We start from the raw sequence: 19,809 nt of genomic DNA, 5'->3' as shown, positions 1-19,809 counted from the left end.
CATTTTATGTTTTCCTTTTGTGCATAAATAGGTCAAACCATGAGTGTACTCTTTGAAGAGTGGAACGCCACCCCTTGTTTGTCGGCCTGAGCTGCTTGATGCCTTTTTGGGGTTTGCTGTTGTTGGGTTGTGTGGTTTTAATAAAATGCAAAAATAAGCTGTCAATGCCTGACCACTCCTGTGAAACAAATCCAGAGGCTGGCATGAATTACTAAAGCTTTATCTTACCTGGAGTATTAATTTTGACATGAATACTTGTTTCTCCACCGAGAACACACCTTCGTCTGGAAAGAACTAAAAAAACAGCAAGATCGTGGATTGCCATAAAGAAATAACAGGAAGTAATCTAATTTAGAGTGGGATATAATGTGGTTATCAAATTATCTAATGAGTCCATTACTTGGTAGCTTTAAAATACCTTTGTCTCTCTTCTGGCCTGATTAAGCCCGTCATTATTCATGTGGGTGTTGGTCCCACAACTGGGAGCACTTATTAACCAAGTCTTGCGATTTTGTCTATCTCATACCTGAAGAGAGCCCCACAGCTGAAACGTTGTTTCTTTTCTTCTCTTTTCAGAATGGAATAAACCTTTACTTGTTCCCTATTGACCCTATTATAAAAGCCACAACCATCCCTAAATGACTTGGCATATTAATTCCATGAAAATGCAGCCCTAATGAGATCAGTGGTTTACTGATCATCAGAAGAAACTCCTCAGTCTGTTTAGGAAGTCCTGTGCAATGTCCTATACAGTCTTATTGGACGTACTAATATACTGTACATTAGGGCTGTTGCTGTGATGAACTCTCTATGGTGTCTTTGATCTCAAAGAAAAGCCTTGTGTTTGTGCATGTACAGTATGTACTCAGTTTATTAAACTGGATTTTTTTCAGTATGCAATAGTCTTCCTGTGGGGAAACACCTTGTGCAAATACAGTGGTGTGAAAAAGTGTTTGCCCCCTTCCTGATTTCTTATTTTTTTGCATGTTTGTCACACTGAAATGTTTCAGATCATCAAACAAATTGAAATATTAGACAAAGATAACACAAGTAAACACAAAATGCAGTTTTTAAATGAAGGTTTTTATTATTAAGGGAAAAAAAAATCCAAACCTACATGGCCCTGTGTGAAAAAGTGATTGCCCCCCCCTGTTAAAACATAAATCAACTGTGGTTTATCACATCTTTGGAAAGCTGAGTTCAATTTCTCTAGCCACACAAGAGAAAACATTTCAGTGTGACAAACATGCAAAAAAATAAGAAATCAGGAAGGGGGCAAACACTTTTTCATACCACTGTAGGTTTAAATTGACCCTCCCAAAGTGATTGACAAGCTGATTGTCCCCCCCCTGCCTCTGTTCATTTCGAACTAATAGCTTATTAGTTTTGTTGACAGTTTTCTGAAATTGGAGTTATTTATTAACAAACTAAAAGTCAATAATAAGTCAAACTAATTTAGTGTAGGCCAATAGCCTGCTTCCTGCAGGCTGGCAGAGCAGAATAATGTTTGATTAGTCAACAACCATTAAAGGATCACTCACATGCCTACATTTTAAATGAAAATAAAGGAAAATCAAAGTTTGTTTAACTGGTGGAGGCACATTAGAGCTGTAAATAGAGGTCTTTTGTGCAGAAAATATTTAATTTTATGCCTGTGAATACAAAGCTTTGTATGAATAGACAATTGGAGTGATCTAAGTAGTTTTTCCTCAATTAGGAAACAACCATTATGGCCATTATGAGACAGATTTATGCTTAACGTTTTGTGTTTGACCCTGGGTGATTGAATTATGCTGTGCTGACCCTGTTACCGCTCAGCAGTTTCCTGACTGAATTGCGACCTTGTTTCTGCTTGTCCTTTCCCAGTTGCTGGACCTTGAGAGTTTCAGAACGCTGGTTTGTCTGTTTTGCCAACATTGCAAAACATTTCGTGCATCTGGTTATTGTATATAAGTTAATTCACCAGCATAGAAACAGTACCAAACGTTTTGTTCAAGTGCTCCACCCTTTATTACAGGGGTCACACCTGGGTGATGGACAGCAGCTTCACCACGACACAGCAGATTGGGGGAGCACTGAGAAACTGCTTCACCAGTTTAATCCCATGGGTGACATGAGGGAAACCAGGCTGTTCAAGCCCAGTGTAGAACTGAGCCTTGACACTGGGGTTAGCACCCCTTCCCTTATGAATAGTGCTGTAGCATCTTTAATGACCAAGTCATGAGTCCCTACCTATATGTAAAAAGCTATAAAATCCTAAAGTCCTATATATATATTAGATATTATTAAGTATTATTAATAAATGAGGGTTTTTCTGAAAAGAAAGCTAGAAGACTCTTAAGCCCTGCAGAAATTGAGTCTGACTCTCTAGTTTGTGTGAGGTTTTTTTATTCACTTGGCAAAAAAGTTCCAGTCCTAGTCCTTGAGTCTAGAGCACACGAGTAGGACAAGCAGGATCGGGAGCTGTGAGGCACAGAGCTCTGCTGAGACAGTATTCATTATAGCTGAAGTTTTAGTCTGTATCAGCCTTCTTTTGGATGTACTAAAAGTCAAAGCTTAAGTCTTTGGCTGTTGTCTCCTGCCATTCGGAAAGAAATCTACAACAAATAGTTTAGACTTTTCTTTTAATAATTTTTAATTTCCTGGTTCCACTTTGTAAACCCTTAGTTGTCAGCTAAGCGGGAGTGTAAAACCGAGAGAGCAGTGATCTACTCTGCTTGTCTTCTAAAGCAGTGATTCCCAACCGGGGGTACTCGTACCCCAGAGGTACGTGAGCAGTTTCCAGGGGGTACGCGGGAAGATTGTGGATTAAATTTAATTTACAAAATAGAAATTGCTACTTGACATTTTAAAAAATATGTCAAATACTGTTTCACTCTCGATCAGCATAATTGTGATTAGGAACAAATAAAAGTAGAAATAGATTAAATTGGTGAGATGTTGATGTCTAGCGTAGCCTATTTATCACAATAATCATCCCTGCGTTATTGCATGGCACGAGAAAGCTAGCGAGCACAAGTAGAGAGCTAATGGGTAAGTGGTTGAAACGTCCGGCTGCTGCCACTCCAAGTGGCAGTAACGGTACGAATTCAAACTTAGGTGAACCTACCGGAAAAAAAGAAAAAGGAGACAAAGCCCAAACATTGCCAGTTCCAAGATCAGTGTGTTTTGTATGGCTTTACATGTACGGCCGCGGACCACCGCAGCCACTGTGTTTTTTCTGTGGTGAAGTGCTAACGAACAGGCCCATGAAGTCAGCCCATCTACAGCGGCAGACACCCCTGTGGGAGAGGAAGTGTGAGGACAGAGATGAGAGCTGTTTCCCATTGCTTGACGCCCATCTTACCACTGACACAGAAAGAGCTGCTGTAGTGAAAATTGTGAAAGCACATGTGTCCAAACTGTCCAACCAACTGTCAAAACGTTTGAAAGACAAACAAGCTCAGGCGTCTCATTAAAGGGAGATGAATCTGCTTTGTGAATCTGACTCTTGTTTTTTCACCCACAGTATCAATAATTGGTCTTTTGGTTGAAAGTGAATCATTATAATGATATCCAGTTCAATAATATTATTAGTAATGTTGAATAATATCCAGTTAAATATAAGTTTAAATGAACAAATTTAGGATCATACTGGTTTGGTGTGGATGAGGGGGTACATGAGCCATATTGAAAGGGCTGTGGTGGTACATAAGACAAAAAAGGTTGGGAACCACTGTTCTAAAGGACCAATGCTGCCATCTGTTGGTGATTGCCAAGCTGGCAAGTTCAGTGATGAATTGTGAAGAGTTTTGTCAGTACAGGCTTGAACCTAAGAAAGGTTTGAAATGAGAAGAGGCCATTTAGCCCCTCGAGCCTGTCTGAGAGTTAGCTAATTGATTGATCATCATCAAGCCAGTTCTTTAAAGCAGGATATCGGCCTCGCCAACAAATTTGACTAGCTTGTTCCATACCTCTACAACCCTTTTTTGGTACAAAAGTACCTACTTTTCTCCACTGTCTCACCTTAAACTAACACCACTGGGTTGACGCTGTTGAGGTTTTTGAGTGCTGGGATCAGCTCACCTCATGCTGTACTCTGTTGAAGACTGGAAATATGCTGTTTAGCCTGTCCAATGCACACATCACATTGATGTATTTTTCAGTACTATTTTCAGTAGTGGCTGTGTGATGCGTCTTTCTTTAACTGTTCGCAGATGTGTTAACCACTAACTCCAAATAACCGTGTGCAGCTTCTTAAAGCTGTTCTTTTCACAAAAAAGCTCTTGCTGCTCACATGCTGCTGCTGAGATGTGCAGTTTGATGGTTTTTGTGTAACCCAATAACTCATCAATATATTTGCTGTATTATGTACAAATTATTCAGAATTACTTGGCTGTTAAGAGTCTCAGTATAGATGACTTGTGCTTGTGGAGTTCATATCCCTGGTGTGACACCGCTGTTGTACCCCTGAATGAGGTAATTGTGTCAGTAAAAACACAGTCGCTTTGGATAAATAGCACCAGCCAAATAAATTTGTAGTAATTGGATGAGTGATGTAGAGACACTTTGTAACCACATAACCAGATTATGAGCTGAACGTAAGCATGAATGTTTTGTGTATTAAATGAAAGGCTGGCTCTTTGGTGTTTTTAATAGGCTGAGCACAATTGTCTGTTAAGAGCAAATATTGAGAATAAAACTAAACTGAACAAGCCTTTAGATTTTAATACTTGATAATGTAGTAACCCTAACCTGATAATGTAGTTTTACAGTTTTCATTCACACCTGACTCCAACATTTCTGAAAGAGAATCTGAAATCTAAGTTAAGATATGTAGCCTGCTCCTTTTCCTTTATTAAAATACATTTTTAAAAAGTTTTCAAATAGGTGTCTGTTGGGTGTACATTTACTGGCCTCTAGTGGTCAGATTGCGTGCTACAATATGAACTTTGTACTAACATGTGGCATTTACGGAGTGGAAGCCCCTTCCGACGTCTTCTCAAATTAGAGTGTCAATCTAGGAACTTAATATTTAAACTGTAACTCCAGTCGTGATGGAGGCATCAAAACCTTAAGTGTTTAATAAATGTCTGTTCGTGATTTCTCTAGTAGTTTTATCTAGTAGACCCCATGAATTTGGTCTGTGCTGCAACCACCTGACCTTGACTTGAGATGATGACGTAATGGCTACAGCTCCAAACACAGTCCATTTCCTCTGCTCTGCACGTGCATTATGCTTACATATTTTATCGCACTCTCTTTACAGGCCTTTAAAGTTGTTCGGGAACAGGCTTAAAACCCATTCAATGTGACAATTATGTTGGAACTGAAAACAGTTCCAGTTGAACTGTTGAACACAGTTGAATTTGTGTTTTTAGCCATTTTTTTTTCCATTCGATCCCTGTGTGAAATCGCAAAATAAGCCTCTTTAGTTGGAGTAAAAACCTGCTAAAGAGTGTAAAAGAGTGTGACATCTAAGTCTTTTCTAAAACAATCCTTTATTATTTCCAGTTATTGAAATGCAATTGCATGTGGATTTCGAAAAAGAACTGGCCCAGAACGTTATCTTAATCTATACCTGTTAATTGCTGCAGAGGGAGACCAGTAATGCACCATTTAATACATCTTTTTTTCTGGTGTGTGTGTTTTTTGGCCTGCATGTAAAACAAGAATCGGTCATTAGTAAGTCTGTGCGTCCTAACACAGCAAATACTGTTACTCGAGCAAGTGGCTGAACTGTTTTGCGTTGTAGATTGAAGAAGATCCAATTTACTCTAATTGCATATCCTGTTCTGTAACAAAAATTACAAGCATTTTCTGTGTGTGTCCCAAGATCACAGGAATTTTAAAACAACATTGAGGTCAGTTAGATGTTTAGCAATAACACAAATAACATGGTGTGGAACCGTTATCTGGATCATTACTCCTGAAAACCTGAATTTGAGGGGCTGAAATCAAGCTAAGCTACAGATTGAATGACAACTAAGGGCTGTCTTTTCGGTTTTATTTACAGACACAATAAAACTATATGTCTGTGTTTATTTGTTGAATACTGTGTGAGCTTTGTATGAATCTTTGCTTACAATGTACTGTACACCATAAAGGATGTCAGCTGGATACATCATGAAGTCACTTTTTTACATCAGACTTTTTCCTGAAGTTTTTATTTTCAGGGTGTTTAAAATTATTCATAAAACAAGCCAAATTCTGTATTTTGCATTCTGTATTTTGCAAAATTTTGCAGTCCTGTGTTTTGTTTATTAAGGCTTAGGCTTTGAATTCAAAATGAATTGAAGGAACGAGTCCTCATCCTTCATTGCCAAACGGTTTAGGGGTTTGCTTAAAAAGAAAAGCAATCCAATTTATCTTGATAACTTCCCTTTGTGCATGGAAACTAGTTTAAAGACTCCTGTCTTTGAAATCTAAGATGCAGGCATGTTTCTGTTGACTGGCATGTGTACAGTGCTGCTTTATCTTCCTTAAATAGGCCTCCTCCCGATGCCCAGCTCCCCCAGTAGTTAAGATGTTACTTTTCCTGACAGAATGCTTCTGCTATCCCCTCATGCTTCCTGCGTCTCAATTATATGTCCAACAATTAATGCTGTGCCAAAGCCTGACACTCTCCACCGTTCTGCGTTCCGAAAGGGCCCTTTCCTGACCCCCCATCCTTCACTCTGCCTTTTCCAGTTAATTCAAGGCGTTAACGTTCTTGGTCACGCCAGGCTCTCCTTCACCCGCAGAGCGGCTCAGACATTCTCTTCCTGTCAAGGAGCTTGGAGGTTTCCTTGTCGCACCCTGCTAGGGCGGAGCTGCGGAGGGCACTGGCCACTTTTCTGAGATGATTATTTGGGATGGGGGTGCTGACAGCCCTGACAGCTGGTCCCCACAGAGCTTTTGTGATCTGATTTTGGCCTCCCTGCATTTTTTATTTTTTTTCCACCACCCTTTTATCTGCCTGCATGAATGAAGCAGTGCTTATTCCCTCTTTTGTGCCGATCTGCATGCCATAGAGGACACAAAAACTAGACCCCCAGTGAAAGCAGGTCCTCTTAACAGGCTTTAGAGATTAACACCAGTTGCTCATGGTTTCCCTGCCTTGGTTTTCTGCTTGTCTGTGATTGGCAACTGTTCTGCTCTTTCCAAATAATTAACCCACTACTGTTTCTTTTTTCCACTGAGTGAGCTACTCCCGCACTCAGCAGCAGAGATGGCAGCAGAATCTCACCTTCCAGTAGTGATCTTCTATTCTGCATAGAGAGCAGTCCTTGTTTTAACCAGCAGGTGGGCGCTGTAGAGTAAAATGTCTTGTTTCAGACTTTCTGCTGGTTAGAAAAGATCCGTTTAATTCTTTGTGTTTGCCTCATGCTGTAGTGCTGCTGTTGTTTGCTAGGGTATAGATGTTGCCCATTACAGAGAAGAGCATGCCTCTTCAGAGGCTAATGCTCAATTACTCAGTTGCTTATTTCAATACTGCATCATTATTATTAAAACTCAATCAGTGTTTCAAGAGGGCACGTGTCTTTTATGCCATTGGAACTTCACTGTTGTTCCTCTACTGAAGCTTGTTTCCTGATGTTTCGTTCTTCCTGTTTTATATACTGTAGGTACCAGTGACCCCTACGTCAAGTTTAAAATGGAAGGCAAGACTTTTTACAAGAGTAAAGTTATGTACAAAAACCTCAATCCAGTGTGGAATGAATCCTTTTCTTTGCCTCTGCGGTGCTTGGAGCAGAAACTCTATATCAAGGTAAGCGCTGGTGCTTTAGATGTTGGGAGGGTGTCTTGGTTTGCCCCTCTAACTGGGAAGTGAAAACAAAGCCATATAAGCTTTTTACAGGAGCAGAAATGTGTGGTTTACCCTGAGTAAGGTGTGGTCATTTTAATGTGGTAAGGAGACTCACTCCTCCGACACAGCCGCCTGGAAGAGCAGCTCCTTCTTTGTGGAACTTACTGAAAGTTACAGGAGAGTTGGCACCGATCACAGGAGCGGCATGTGTCTTGTTGACATTACTGCAGGCACCCCAGCCAGGGTTCTATGGGCAAAAGCCAAGAACCGACAGTCGGGAGAAGATGCATCCCATGCTCATTTAATTGTCTTCAAGTGGCCTCGTTCATCAGTTAAGGCCGTAATGCCATTGCTAATAAATTATAGTCTTGGATGCAAAAAAGAAGCAAGCTCACAGCTCCCCAGTTCCAGTACTGGCCATCCCAGTTAGGGAATTGCAGCAGTGAATTATTTGGATGAGGAAGTAGTTGAAGCATTTTCCGTAATCTGTTCTGAAAAGGTGCTTGGACCCGAGATTATTCTTGTGCTCTCTCTAGGTCTATGATCGGGACCTGACCATGGACGACTTCATGGGCTCCGCCAGTGTGTTGCTGAGCGAACTTGAACTTGACAGGTGTGTTCTGGTAGATTTAAAACTTGAGCAGAGTTTGTTCACTTCTGGGCAGGCGTTTTGTAGCAGCTCAGCAGGAATTTGCGGTGTGCCCAAAATCTTTAGTGTATCTTTCAAAAGTAAAAACACTTCATAGCACATGTTCTGTTGGGGTCCTGGCCAGCTTATTGCACTTTGGAAAATTGTCATGATTTCAAAGTTTTCCTTTTATAGCAGAAATGATTTAGTTTAGGTTGTAGCTGAAGCGTATTTATATCCTGTAGAACATTGTGCATTTTTATCTTACCACTGTCGACATCGTTAAAAAGTTGACTGAAAATCAGACTTCTAGACTCCCAATTCTTCGCCCTTTAATATTAGAAGCCCAGAGAAACAACCTCATGAGACAGTTTCCTTGCTTACTTCCTTTCAGACATTATGAGAAGGTTCTTCCCCTGAGTGATCCCAACAGCCTAGAGGATGACATGGGAGTTATCGTGTTGGATGTGTGTCTGGCGCTCAGAGACGGGGAGAGTAAGAGGAATTTGGTAAGAGCATGTCAAGCATCACAGCCACACAGCTGGGTGTGTTTACTCTAAAGGAGAGATGACCAGGTGCAGATTCTAAACTGGAAGACTGTCAGAAGAAAAATGATTGATTCAGTGTGATAAAAACAAAATAACTATATATTTATGCTGTCTTTTTCTTCTCTCTCTCTCTGCGCCCTCCTTGTCGTGGTGCAGAGGTGGCCTCCCAGAAGAAAGCGAGGCAGCATGAGGGTACGTAATGGTCAGTGAATCAGAACCAGGCCAATGCAAAAACAGAAACTATAAATCTGAGCTACAAGAGACCTATGAAAAACACTTGGGTGTTTATGTTAAAACGTCACGTAGATAGTGTGAAGAAGCATTTAAAAGAAAATACTAATTTTAGGATACATACACTAGTTAAAAGCATTTAAATCAATTGATGTTATTTTAAAATTGTATTCCTGGACTCGTAAGGCCTCTTGTAGAATATCAAGTACATTTTGGTCACCATGTTAAAGAAAAAGATATTACTGCCCTGGAACTAGTCCAGTGAGGAGGAACCAGAGACATTTGGGGGCTTAAGCAAGTGCCTACACTGACAGGCTGGAAGAGCTGCACCTTTATAGTCTTGAACAGAGAAGATTGCAATGGAACCAAATAGAAGTATTCCTATACCCCCAAGGCATCGACAGAGTCAGCCCAGCAGGTTTCTGAACAACCGACGGTGATGCGCACACCGGAGGTCACAAGTGGGAACTACTGCACGTGGAAAAGCGTTTGAAACCGAGAACAGGGGGCTCCCTTTCCCTCCCGGGTGCATGAGAGTGTGGAACAGGCTGCCCAGCCATGTTGTTGAAGCTGATACTCTGGCTTCTTTCAAGAGACAGCTGAATAAGATACTGGGAGCGATTAGCTACTAAATGCCAGATGGGCTGAAAGTGTGGGATGGCTCCTCTTGTTCCTCTTGCTCCTCTTGTTCTTAACTCTGCTTATGGAGATGGAGAATATATAGTTATAGCTGGCTTTGAGAAAATAAAGTTCACATCATACTGTATATCACATTTACAATGATTGATTTTAAGTGAATATGACTGAAAGTGTAACATAATGTTTGGAAACATTTCAATGTTATATAAAAATCTAATGTCACGATTTATTTCGTTTAGAAGAAAGTCGGCTTGATGCAACTACTGTACTTCCATTTGTAATAATGTTTCTCAGCACAAGGGGGCAGTAGTTCAATGGTGCTCAATGAATAACGGAATAGCAAATTGATGCAAAACTTTGTGCACCAATAAAATGCATTTAAAAAGGTAAATAATGGAAAACCACTGTAAAAAGTTATGTTTTTAGTCTTTAGTTTATTTTAATAGCTGTGTAAAAATGGTGATAAAAAATCAAAGTGCCTTAGATTGGTCTGATTTTTTTTGTTTGCAAATTTAGTTATAGTTCGCTGAACCCCACGCTGAGGGTTTGAGAGAGTCTTCACTGCAGCTTCCTAAATAATTATGCACCATTTAAACAATATGACATGTTTAGATCACTGTAATATATGACCTTATTTGCATTTTAATTAAGCACAAAAAATGAGCAAAGCCTTCCTTGAGTTTACAGCAGATACGGCTTAATCTCATTTTTAAAGCAGTAAGCAATAAATTTAATTCATTTAGGTTGAAATAGGAGGCAGTTAAAATGTTTTCTGGACTGAAGCTGCCTTTCATTATCTTAGCTGAGGGTTTATTATATAGCACGGCAGCCCGCCTATACATCTGCTTCCCTTTAATCTCTAGATAGACTGGTAGATGAATTTCAATTTTATTTTAATTGAAAAGAAAAAGACAAAGCGCTCTTTTCATTTATCTGCTCCTAGATGGATAGATAGATAGACAGCCAGCCAGAGGGAGGCAGAGCTGCCTGTTCCTGCACTGCTGGAGAAATAAAAATAATCAAAAAGAATCTTCTAAAGACGTTGGAAGTAGTTTATTATCCGTTATTTTACACAAAAACATCGATCTCGTGTTTGAATTCCTCTTTGACAAGAAGGGATCGCAAGAATACTGGCTCTTTGCATCTCAGAATTTTACACCTTTTGAACATCGTTTACATTTGCAGCGCTCTTGTCCTCCTGCAAGCGCGCTTTTTGAAATGGATCTAGGGGCTGGGGGGGGGGGGGCTCTGCTGGCTGGCCGGCCGAGAGATGAGAAGTTGATTGTTCCCAGGCACCGTGAGCTATAATCCAGATGTTGGGATGTAATATCACAGCTGTGGGTGGATGGAGCTGAAGTGCCAGCCAAGCAGGCCCTCGTTTGAGCTCATCCTGCTCGTCCCATGCTGTTCCGCCATATGGAAGCAATCCCGGTCCTCTTTTAGAACCAAGAATAGACACTCTTTACAGGCCTTTTGCTAATAAATGGAATTGTTTTATTGGCCAGCGGGATAGAAGGCTATCCAAGACAAATGCTTTCCGATGACATGGTCTGGCTTAGCTTTGGATTTTTTTTTCCCCTGCCTTTCTTTTTTTTGTTTTAAGGTGGATGTTTATCGAGAGGTAACTGTAGTGTTTGTGGGGATCCTTTACCCCTCACTGGATGGTACCCCCAGTGTCTGCAATGGGGAGATGGGAAAAGAGAGGAAGCGTGAGCGCTTGCTTGGCGAAGGAGGCCGATCACGGCTCCCTGTCTTAATCGCACCAGGATGTGCTCAGCCTCTTCGTTTGTGTCCGGTATCACTGTCGTTATGAGATGTCAGTCTCACAGGATGACTGTCCTGCTAGGAGTCCTCCACCCGAATCGGGCAGCCACACAGGAAAACAAATATATTGCAGATAAATAATAGGTTCATTCCATGCTGAAAGGAGAAGAAAGAAAACGCAACGTTTCGGCCGTGGAGCCTTCTTTGCCTTTGCAGCCTATGCATGCTGATGCAGCTACCCACCTGAACTATATCGCAGATATGTACTGTGGACAAAGTATACTGCATACTGTGTACAGTCAAACCACCAGTACCATTGTTCTTATCTTTTTGCTTTTAAGTATTTTCTTAATAGTTTTTCTTCATCTTTCTTTAAAACACTCTGAGCAGACCCCTTTCACTGTGTGCTCTGCTGCCTTCCTCCCTCTGTGTGTAGTTGAAGAGGCCTGGAAATGGGTCTGGTTAAGAATAGGGGAGTTTTGCAGCAACATCATAAAGTTTAGAAGAACAATTCAAAATTCTTTGTTCATTCTAGAGAGAAATTTGTGAGATTCTGCATTTTGCTCGATATTGGGCAGGGGATTCTGTCCAATTACAGTTCCAGTGTTCCTCTAGTGTGCGAGTTGCAGTGTCTGAAAACAACAAAGTTTATTCAGTCCTTGTCCCTCAGTGAATCCTCAAGGGCCAGGGTCCTGTTGGTTTTACAGACACTGTTTAAATAGCAAGATGGTGATGTTTCTGACCTAAACTTTGTTTTCCAGTTATTAATTAAGTATTTGAGAGCACGGGTTTAGTTAAAACTACCCTACATCCCTCATGGACTGGAGATTTGTTTATATTGCAAACTCATCTTGCATGAAACTAGCTGAAAAATAGAAGTCCAGCTCTGTATTTCTACGAAGTGTGTTTTGAGGGGGGTCATTATTGTCCTGCCCAGTCAGGTGCTTCCCAGATGGAACAGTGTGACGGACTCAAATTGAGCAACACCTCTGCTCATCTGATTGGTCTTGATTTTAAGATGGACGGTGACGAACAAGAAAAGTCTTTTGTGCTTTCTCATTAGTACCTGTGTATTTCGTCCCTCTCTAAACATCTGGCTTAATGCACATGGGCTGCCAGTGCCTTTTCCCAGTGAGCTTGTGATGCGGCTTCGGGAGAAGGGCTGTGCTCTGGCAAATGTGGCTGTGTTCCTTGGTGAAACCCCTCTCTGCTCGCCGGCTTGCTTCACAGTCGAACATCGTGCAGAGCAGCCCAGGCCTGGCCGAGACGCTGCGGAAGAGCCAGTTGTGGAGTGGAGTGGTCAGCATCACGCTGGTGGAGGGCCAGGACATGCTGGACGATGGCACTGGGGAGGTCTTCATCCGCTTCAGGCTGGGAGACCAGAAATACAAGAGCAAGGTACTGTTCTCTGGCTAAAACCTTTGCACATTTAAACATTGCACAGCTTTTGATATATGTCACCTTAGCTTGCTGTGAAGGCCTCAGGCCTCAGGCCTCAATGTGTCTGAGCTCAGTGGGACCTTCATGGAACAAATTCTTTCCTTTGCCCTTTATTATTAATCCTTTCGGCTCATACAAGAACCAGCAGACTGCGATATTCGGTTGGTAAAATTCAAATTTTACAGCAGGTTACCCAATTGCTGAATGGGAAGACACCAGCAAATAATTAGTCCGTCTGTGGCTTCAGAGGCAGAATTGATGGTGTTGTGGAACATAAGCTTGCTGGAGTGAGTGTCAAGGCGGTATTTGGGAACATGGGGATTCATCTGTCCATCGCAGGACTAATGCCTTAATCATGGATTTCCAGCAGGATAGAGGAAGAAACAAAGAGAGCATGTGACCGTCTTACCAGTCCCACTGGGGTTTCTTCATGAAATCCTTCTTTTCATCAAATTAAACCACTTCAGTCCTGTGTGATGGAAGTCTGAGAATGGAAGAAATTTGCTTCATTATTAAGGCTAATTGCAATTGAAGCTAGTCAATTTTTACATCTTGGAAAAAGAATAAGAGGCGTGCTAAAATGTTCCCCTTAGCTGTTTGAAAAATGAATTCGGCTGTCAAGATGTTTTCTTAAACATTAAAACACTGCGATTCTGTGCTTGTGTTTCTCCGTCTTGACTGGTGGTCTCAGCGGATTGCCTTTTGCCTTTGTGCTCTCAGAACGTGTGCAGGAGGGCGAACCCTCAGTGGAGAGAGAAGTTTGATTTCAACCAGTTCCAGGACGGAACTGTGATGCTGGAGATCGAGGCTTGGGCCAAGGAGGGCCGGAAATGGGAAGAGATCATTGGGACGTGAGTGCCACAGCTTCGTTATTAAGTTTGTCAGTGTGGAACGTGACCCTGAATAAGTCCAAGGTAATGTTGAAGAGGCTTGTTCAGTTAAACAAATACATTAACTGGTCAGTGTCAACTGTCTTATGAATTCTTTTATTTCTGGATACATCTGTTCTCTTCGTATCTTTAAACAATAGTGCGATGTCTGTGCTTTCTTTGCTCCAGCTGAGCCTTATAGTTGCTGAGACTTTTAGTAAACCGTTCATTCTGTCCTCAACTTGGTTTAATGAATCCCTGCACCCTTAGAGCTCTCTAAACAACTTTACTATTGCTATTACTGGTTTATAGAGCACAGTCACAGGTGGGAATTACCCTTTAAAACACTGTCATAGTTACATCGTTTAATGTGGGTCTGCTTAAATTCTGGACTGCTGTTCATTGTAATTCTATATATTATATAGAGTGTAGGGGAGTTCTTAAATCTAGCAGATGGCACAGGGGCAAATGCTAATTTCTCACCCCTGCAGATGTTTAAGAATTGAAAGCCATGACACAGTGTATGTGAACAGGGGAACGCTGGAGCACAGTCCTAGCTCTTCCTGCTCCCTTCGTTTCTTCTGGCTAGATGCGATCTAGACCTGTCCATGGAGCCGGTGAACAAGACCAGGCCCCACACCAGGGTGCTTCGGGACAGGAACAATCCAGGGGAGAGCCGAGGGAAGGTGGTATTTCTGGTCAGCCTGACTCCGTGCACCGGCGTCTCCATTGGCGACCTGTGCGCCCCTCCTCTGGAGGAGCCTGCAGAGAGGACGCAGATACTGGAGAGATACGTGAGTACCGAGGGGGCACGGCGGAGGGGGCATGAGCATCTGTCTCAGGTGCTCTGTACGTCACAGCGCTGCCACTCACAGGAGTGAGCCTGGCCCCTGCCTGGATGGGAAACCTCCTGGGAAAGCTAAGGTTGCTGCTGGAAGAGGTGTTAGTGGGGCCAGCAGGGGGCGCTCACCCTGCGGTCTGTATGGGTCCTAATGCCCCAGTATAGTGACAGGGAAACTGTACTGTAAACAGGCGCCGTCCTTCGGGTGAGACGCAAAACCGAGGTCCTGACTCTCTGTGGTCATTAAAAATGCCAGGGCATTTCTTGAAAAGAGTAGGGGTGCAACCCCGGCATCCTGGCCAAATTTCCCATTGGCCCTTACCAATCATGGCCTCCTAATAATTCCCATCTCTGAACTGGCTTCATCACTCTGCTCTCCTTCCCACTGAGAGCTGGTGTGTGGTGAGTGTACTGGTGCACTATGGCTGTTGCCACATCATTCAGGTGGGGCTGCACCTGGTGGTGGTGGAGGGGAGTCCCCATTACCTGTAAAGCGCTTTGAGTGGAGTGTCCAGAAAAGCGCTATACAGTATAAGTGTAAGCAATTATTATTATTATTATTCCACACGTTTTTCCCTCCAGGTGCAGACGCAGCTTCTCCTTTTCAGATAGATAGTAAAATCTGGTGGAAAGGCCTTTCCAGCAGGTTAGGTGTTCCAGTAGTTCAGGAACATGATTGGTTATTGGGGGGGCTCCCAGTTCAGCCTCTTATGCAGCCACTGGCTCAACAGGTCACCTCAGTCACTGCAGTTGACAGCCGATTCCCTGTCCTCTGGATGAGGTGCTGATGGAAGGGATTGGGTTCTAGTTTATAATCCCCCCTTGTCTCTCGGAGCTGCTTTGCATAATTGTTGTTACTACTGTACATCATTAAATACATCTCTGATTCATTTCAAGGAAACAATAAAATCAGTGCTTTTCCACACTTATTAATGTCTTCTTAGATTACATATGTTTATGACTATTTTTAAGACTTAGTCTGAAGATCCTTTGTTTTGTTTTATTCATTTTTAGAGAGTTGTATGATCTTAGGTGGCACAGCAAATTACTAGAAAGGTTTTTTAATTTTACTCAGCATTTTCTTCTGCATCTCATTTATAGGGCATGTCAATTGCATGGTTCTTTTTTTGTGTTACAAATCTTTTTAAGAGATCTTAACTAGCATTTGTTTCGTGCTTTGTTTCTCCAGTGCTTGAAGAACTCCTTAAAGAATTTAAAAGATGTTGGCTTCCTTCAAGTGAAGGTGATAAAGGCCACGGATCTCTTAGCAGCTGACTTAATAGGTACTGTATCTCTGAAATTCTGCTTTCAAAAGAAGAGTGACATTCTGTTTCTTTAGGTGTAATATTGTTCCCAAACTCGGGCAGCTACAAGTTACAGTATCCTGATGTATGTCCCACACTTTTCCCATTAAAAACACATTTCTGTTATAAAAATCAAGATAGATGACAATCCAGTGATAGAAAGCAAACTATTCAGTATTTGAGCAGCAGAGTATAGAGACAATATTTTAAAAATAAGGAGCCTGTAGAATTATAAGTTGTCTTAAAAAAGTCTTTGACAGAACCCTGCCAGTATTTGCTGTTTATTCTGAGAGAGTACAGATTTGACAAAAGGGACAGAAGCAGGAAGACCTCTGCATCTCATTTGTGTTGTGTGTCATGCAGGGCCTGATTCATGGTTGTGCAGGAGTACTGGGGCATTTGTTTTGGGAAGGGTAGTCAGCTCTTCACATCATTATACCTTGCTTCCTTTGAGTTGTGCTCAATGTGTTGTATTTCTACATTTTTCTTATGGTTTGAAAACTTCTGTGCTGCAGTGTCTGTCCCATGTACTGTATATGATTATTCCGTTTTTAATGCATTGTACTGTCCTTTTGAATTGTCTTAACTTCAAGACTGTGAAATATTTCAATATGTTTTTTCGTCTTTGCAGGAAAAAGTGATCCTTTCTGTATGTTAGAGTTGGGGAATGACCGGCTTCAAACTCACACAATATACAAGAACCTCAACCCAGAGTGGAACACTGTTTTTACTTTGTAAGTGACCGAATCTGATAAGATTGTGCCTTCTCCATTTTCAGTATAATCTTAGAATACATTAAGCAGTTTGCAAGATAGAATGGAGATACAGTTCCTGGAAATGAGATTTTCAGGCCATCACATGAGATTGGGCAGTTGTTTGTGCAGAGGAAAGTTGTTAGGCTTTGTTGTTATTAGACCTTATTCCTACAAGATTAACTCTATAAAGAATTGGTGCTTATACAGTATGACATAATCCTTGTGTTATTTTTGCAGTCCGATCAAAGACATCCATGATGTACTAGAAGTGACCATATTTGATGAAGATGGAGACAAACCTCCTGATTTCCTAGGAAAAGTGGCCATTTCCTTACTGTCTGTAGGTATTTTTTGGTGATCTGTATACTGTGGTTTTTGATTTTCCAGTCCCTATCCTATCATTATGATTCAGTTTTTAATTTAAACTGCTTCAGCCTGACTCAATGTACTAATGCGCAGAAAACATCTTATCACAATGTGTCTGTGGGAGGCAGGTTCGGCCATGTGTCACCATTCCTAAAACACTATTGTCTACAGTGGTAGTTGAATTAGACCTGATAACCATTGCATTATAATTTTTGTATTATATAATTGCTTAATTCCAGTTACTTTTTTTTAGATATTTTACCTACATTGTACAGCTGGTAGAACACCATCAGAATTGATATCATAGTAATCTGTTAATAGTAATTTACAAAATGGGATGGCTACTGTACTGAGCAAAGTTTGATGCTGCCTGTACAGGGGTAATTTTGTTTCAAGTGCACTATAGGACCTGTATTTATTTTGACCATTTTTTTTCCTTTTTAGGTACAAAACAACCAGCAGATTTCCTACATGTTGAAAAATAAGGACTTAGGGGGGCCAACAAAAGGGAATGTGGTTTTGGAAATGGAGGTTATTTTTAACCCTGTAAGTAAAAATCAGGTATTACTCATATTCATAACAGAGTGCTGCTCATACATCCATTTTTAATGTCTAATAAATTGGCACCTTTATTGCACTGGTTTTTTGCCTGGAAACACTTGTTGTCTATTATTTCTATTTGTTTTTTTTTTAATTTAATACACTCACTGGGAATAAATAGTGTGTATTAAAAGACTGTGGTTAGCAGAAGAGATAAACTTCTACTCTGTAATGGCCATCTGTAGCAGGCCCAAAGAAGCAGAGCAGAGGTGTAATGACAACTTAGCCTGGATTGTGGAACAGATGGCAGCAAGATCGACCAGTCGGAATGTTGAAATAGGTGCAGCAGTGCACAGCTGCTGTAGAATAGCCTATTGCTTCTCCAGTGTGATGCACTGGCCAAGTGAAATCAGAGTTCTGTTAACAAATTATCTCATGCACTAGTTAAAACAGGAGCTTTATTGATACTGATTTTATCAATGGCCTTCATATGCTGTGCATACAATTATTACAATTGTGAGAGAAAGAGAATGTGCAGGTGACTTTTTTTTTAGAAATGCCACATTGTCCTACTCCGTGTATGTCATGAAACCATGGGTTTTCACTTGTACTTCAATGTTGTTATCCAGCTGTCGGGTTGCATTTGGAATCAAAAGCTGATTTGAGTTTAACATTACAAGAAAATGTCCGTAACCATATTGGCAAATATGTTAGTGTTTTGAACTGATGTCGTGTCATTTGAATTTTATTTTTGTGGACACAACTCAATAAATGAAAATTCTTGTTTTCCCGATACATCTGCTGTGACTGGTATACTGTTGGCGTCTGCCTTTAGCAAAGATTAGGCATGGCAGAGTGCAGGTCTAATCTAATCAATTTCAATGGGCTGCTACTGTCATGCTTTTGAGTAAAGAGTATTAAATTGAAAAAGTGGAATAACTCGGCTTAGAGTTAAAAGAAGATTGACTACTGCTTCTCAGCACACTATATTAAACTTCAAACTTTTGTGATTACTTTTTAAAAAAGTGCACGAAACCCAAAACAAACCCATTAACTGAAAGATCTGTGTGTTTAGGTTTTGTGCCTTGACTTAAATGTTTTAGAGAAAAGTCTGCTAACAATATCATTGTTGAATTTAAAATGTGACCCCTTTATGCACGTACCTAGATAATCCCTTTCTGCTTGCTCCCTGTTAATAAATATGTTTTCTTTCATTAAGGCAGTTCACCAAAGCAAAGTCTAGACATTATTTTTTTCACTTGCTAAACCAGCAGTTGTTCAGTGCATGAAACATTGAACACAAAGTGATAATCAATGTTCTTCAGGGAATGTGACTAGAAAAGTCACTTGTACTGCTTTGACGTTTTCTAGTGTCTGTTTTAATTACAGATCTGAGAATATTCAGTGCATTCAGTGCAAACTCAGAGCATGTGTGGAAATTAAATAATGTTTTCTTCTCGGGATTGTAGAACTTGAATAATGTTTCTGGATTTGATGTCTTTCAGGTGAGAGCAAGCATCAGGACCTTCAAACCGAAGGAAATGAAATTCATGGAGGACAATCCTAAGTTTTCCAAAAAGGTTTGTTTTGTTTTTTTAAACTTTCTGTTCAAGATTTGGAGAAGCAGTGCTGATGGTAAGGGAATTAAACTATGAACATGATTGTTAAAGACAGTCTAGGTCCTGCTGGTTCATGCCATTAGCTAGATGTGATGTGGATGTCTCAAGTGGTAAAGCACAGCTGACCAGGGGCTGCCAGACTGGAGTGGTCTTGAGGTGGCCAGGGTATCCTCAGCTTGGCACTCAGCTGCCAGCCCTGTGACTTTCTGGGTTCTTGTGAGTTTGCAGTGTTGACAGTTATTGGTGCATCATTGTTCCATCTGGTGCTACACTGCCTGTCAGGGCTACATCACCCTACACTAACAGGGTAAATAACAGGGAGGACTATGATTGGAATTGTGTTCAGAAAACTCAAAGATGTTGACAGAAAATAGACAGTACACTTTTCAGTATCAGTACTGAAACATGCACCAGAGGTCACAAGTAGAAAATGTGCACAATTATATTTAAATCTGAGAACAGGAGGCACCTCTTTATACATAAAGTTGTGAGAGTGT

At 41.1% G+C, this 19,809-nt stretch overlaps 1 protein-coding gene across 1 annotated transcript in view; it reads left to right on the top strand.

Annotated features, from left to right (window-relative positions):
* Positions 1-19,809, top strand: part of mctp2a (multiple C2 domains, transmembrane 2a) — a 78,536-nt gene that overhangs the window by 27,767 nt on the left and 30,960 nt on the right. The window contains exons 5-16 of the mRNA XM_088921565.1: positions 7,587-7,729; positions 8,305-8,381; positions 8,791-8,905; positions 9,101-9,136; positions 12,809-12,976; positions 13,739-13,869; positions 14,477-14,681; positions 15,918-16,011; positions 16,664-16,766; positions 17,025-17,127; positions 17,598-17,699; positions 19,199-19,273. Coding sequence (XP_088777691.1) covers positions 7,587-7,729; positions 8,305-8,381; positions 8,791-8,905; positions 9,101-9,136; positions 12,809-12,976; positions 13,739-13,869; positions 14,477-14,681; positions 15,918-16,011; positions 16,664-16,766; positions 17,025-17,127; positions 17,598-17,699; positions 19,199-19,273 — 1,352 coding nt within the window. The remainder of the gene's footprint in view (positions 1-7,586; positions 7,730-8,304; positions 8,382-8,790; positions 8,906-9,100; positions 9,137-12,808; positions 12,977-13,738; positions 13,870-14,476; positions 14,682-15,917; positions 16,012-16,663; positions 16,767-17,024; positions 17,128-17,597; positions 17,700-19,198; positions 19,274-19,809) is intronic.

Source organism: Atractosteus spatula, chromosome 7 (assembly GCF_055471065.1).
Source record: "Atractosteus spatula isolate fAtrSpa1 chromosome 7, fAtrSpa1.hap1, whole genome shotgun sequence".
Classification (NCBI taxonomy): domain Eukaryota; kingdom Metazoa; phylum Chordata; class Actinopteri; order Semionotiformes; family Lepisosteidae; genus Atractosteus; species Atractosteus spatula.
This window is presented reverse-complemented; position numbering and strand designations above follow the sequence as displayed.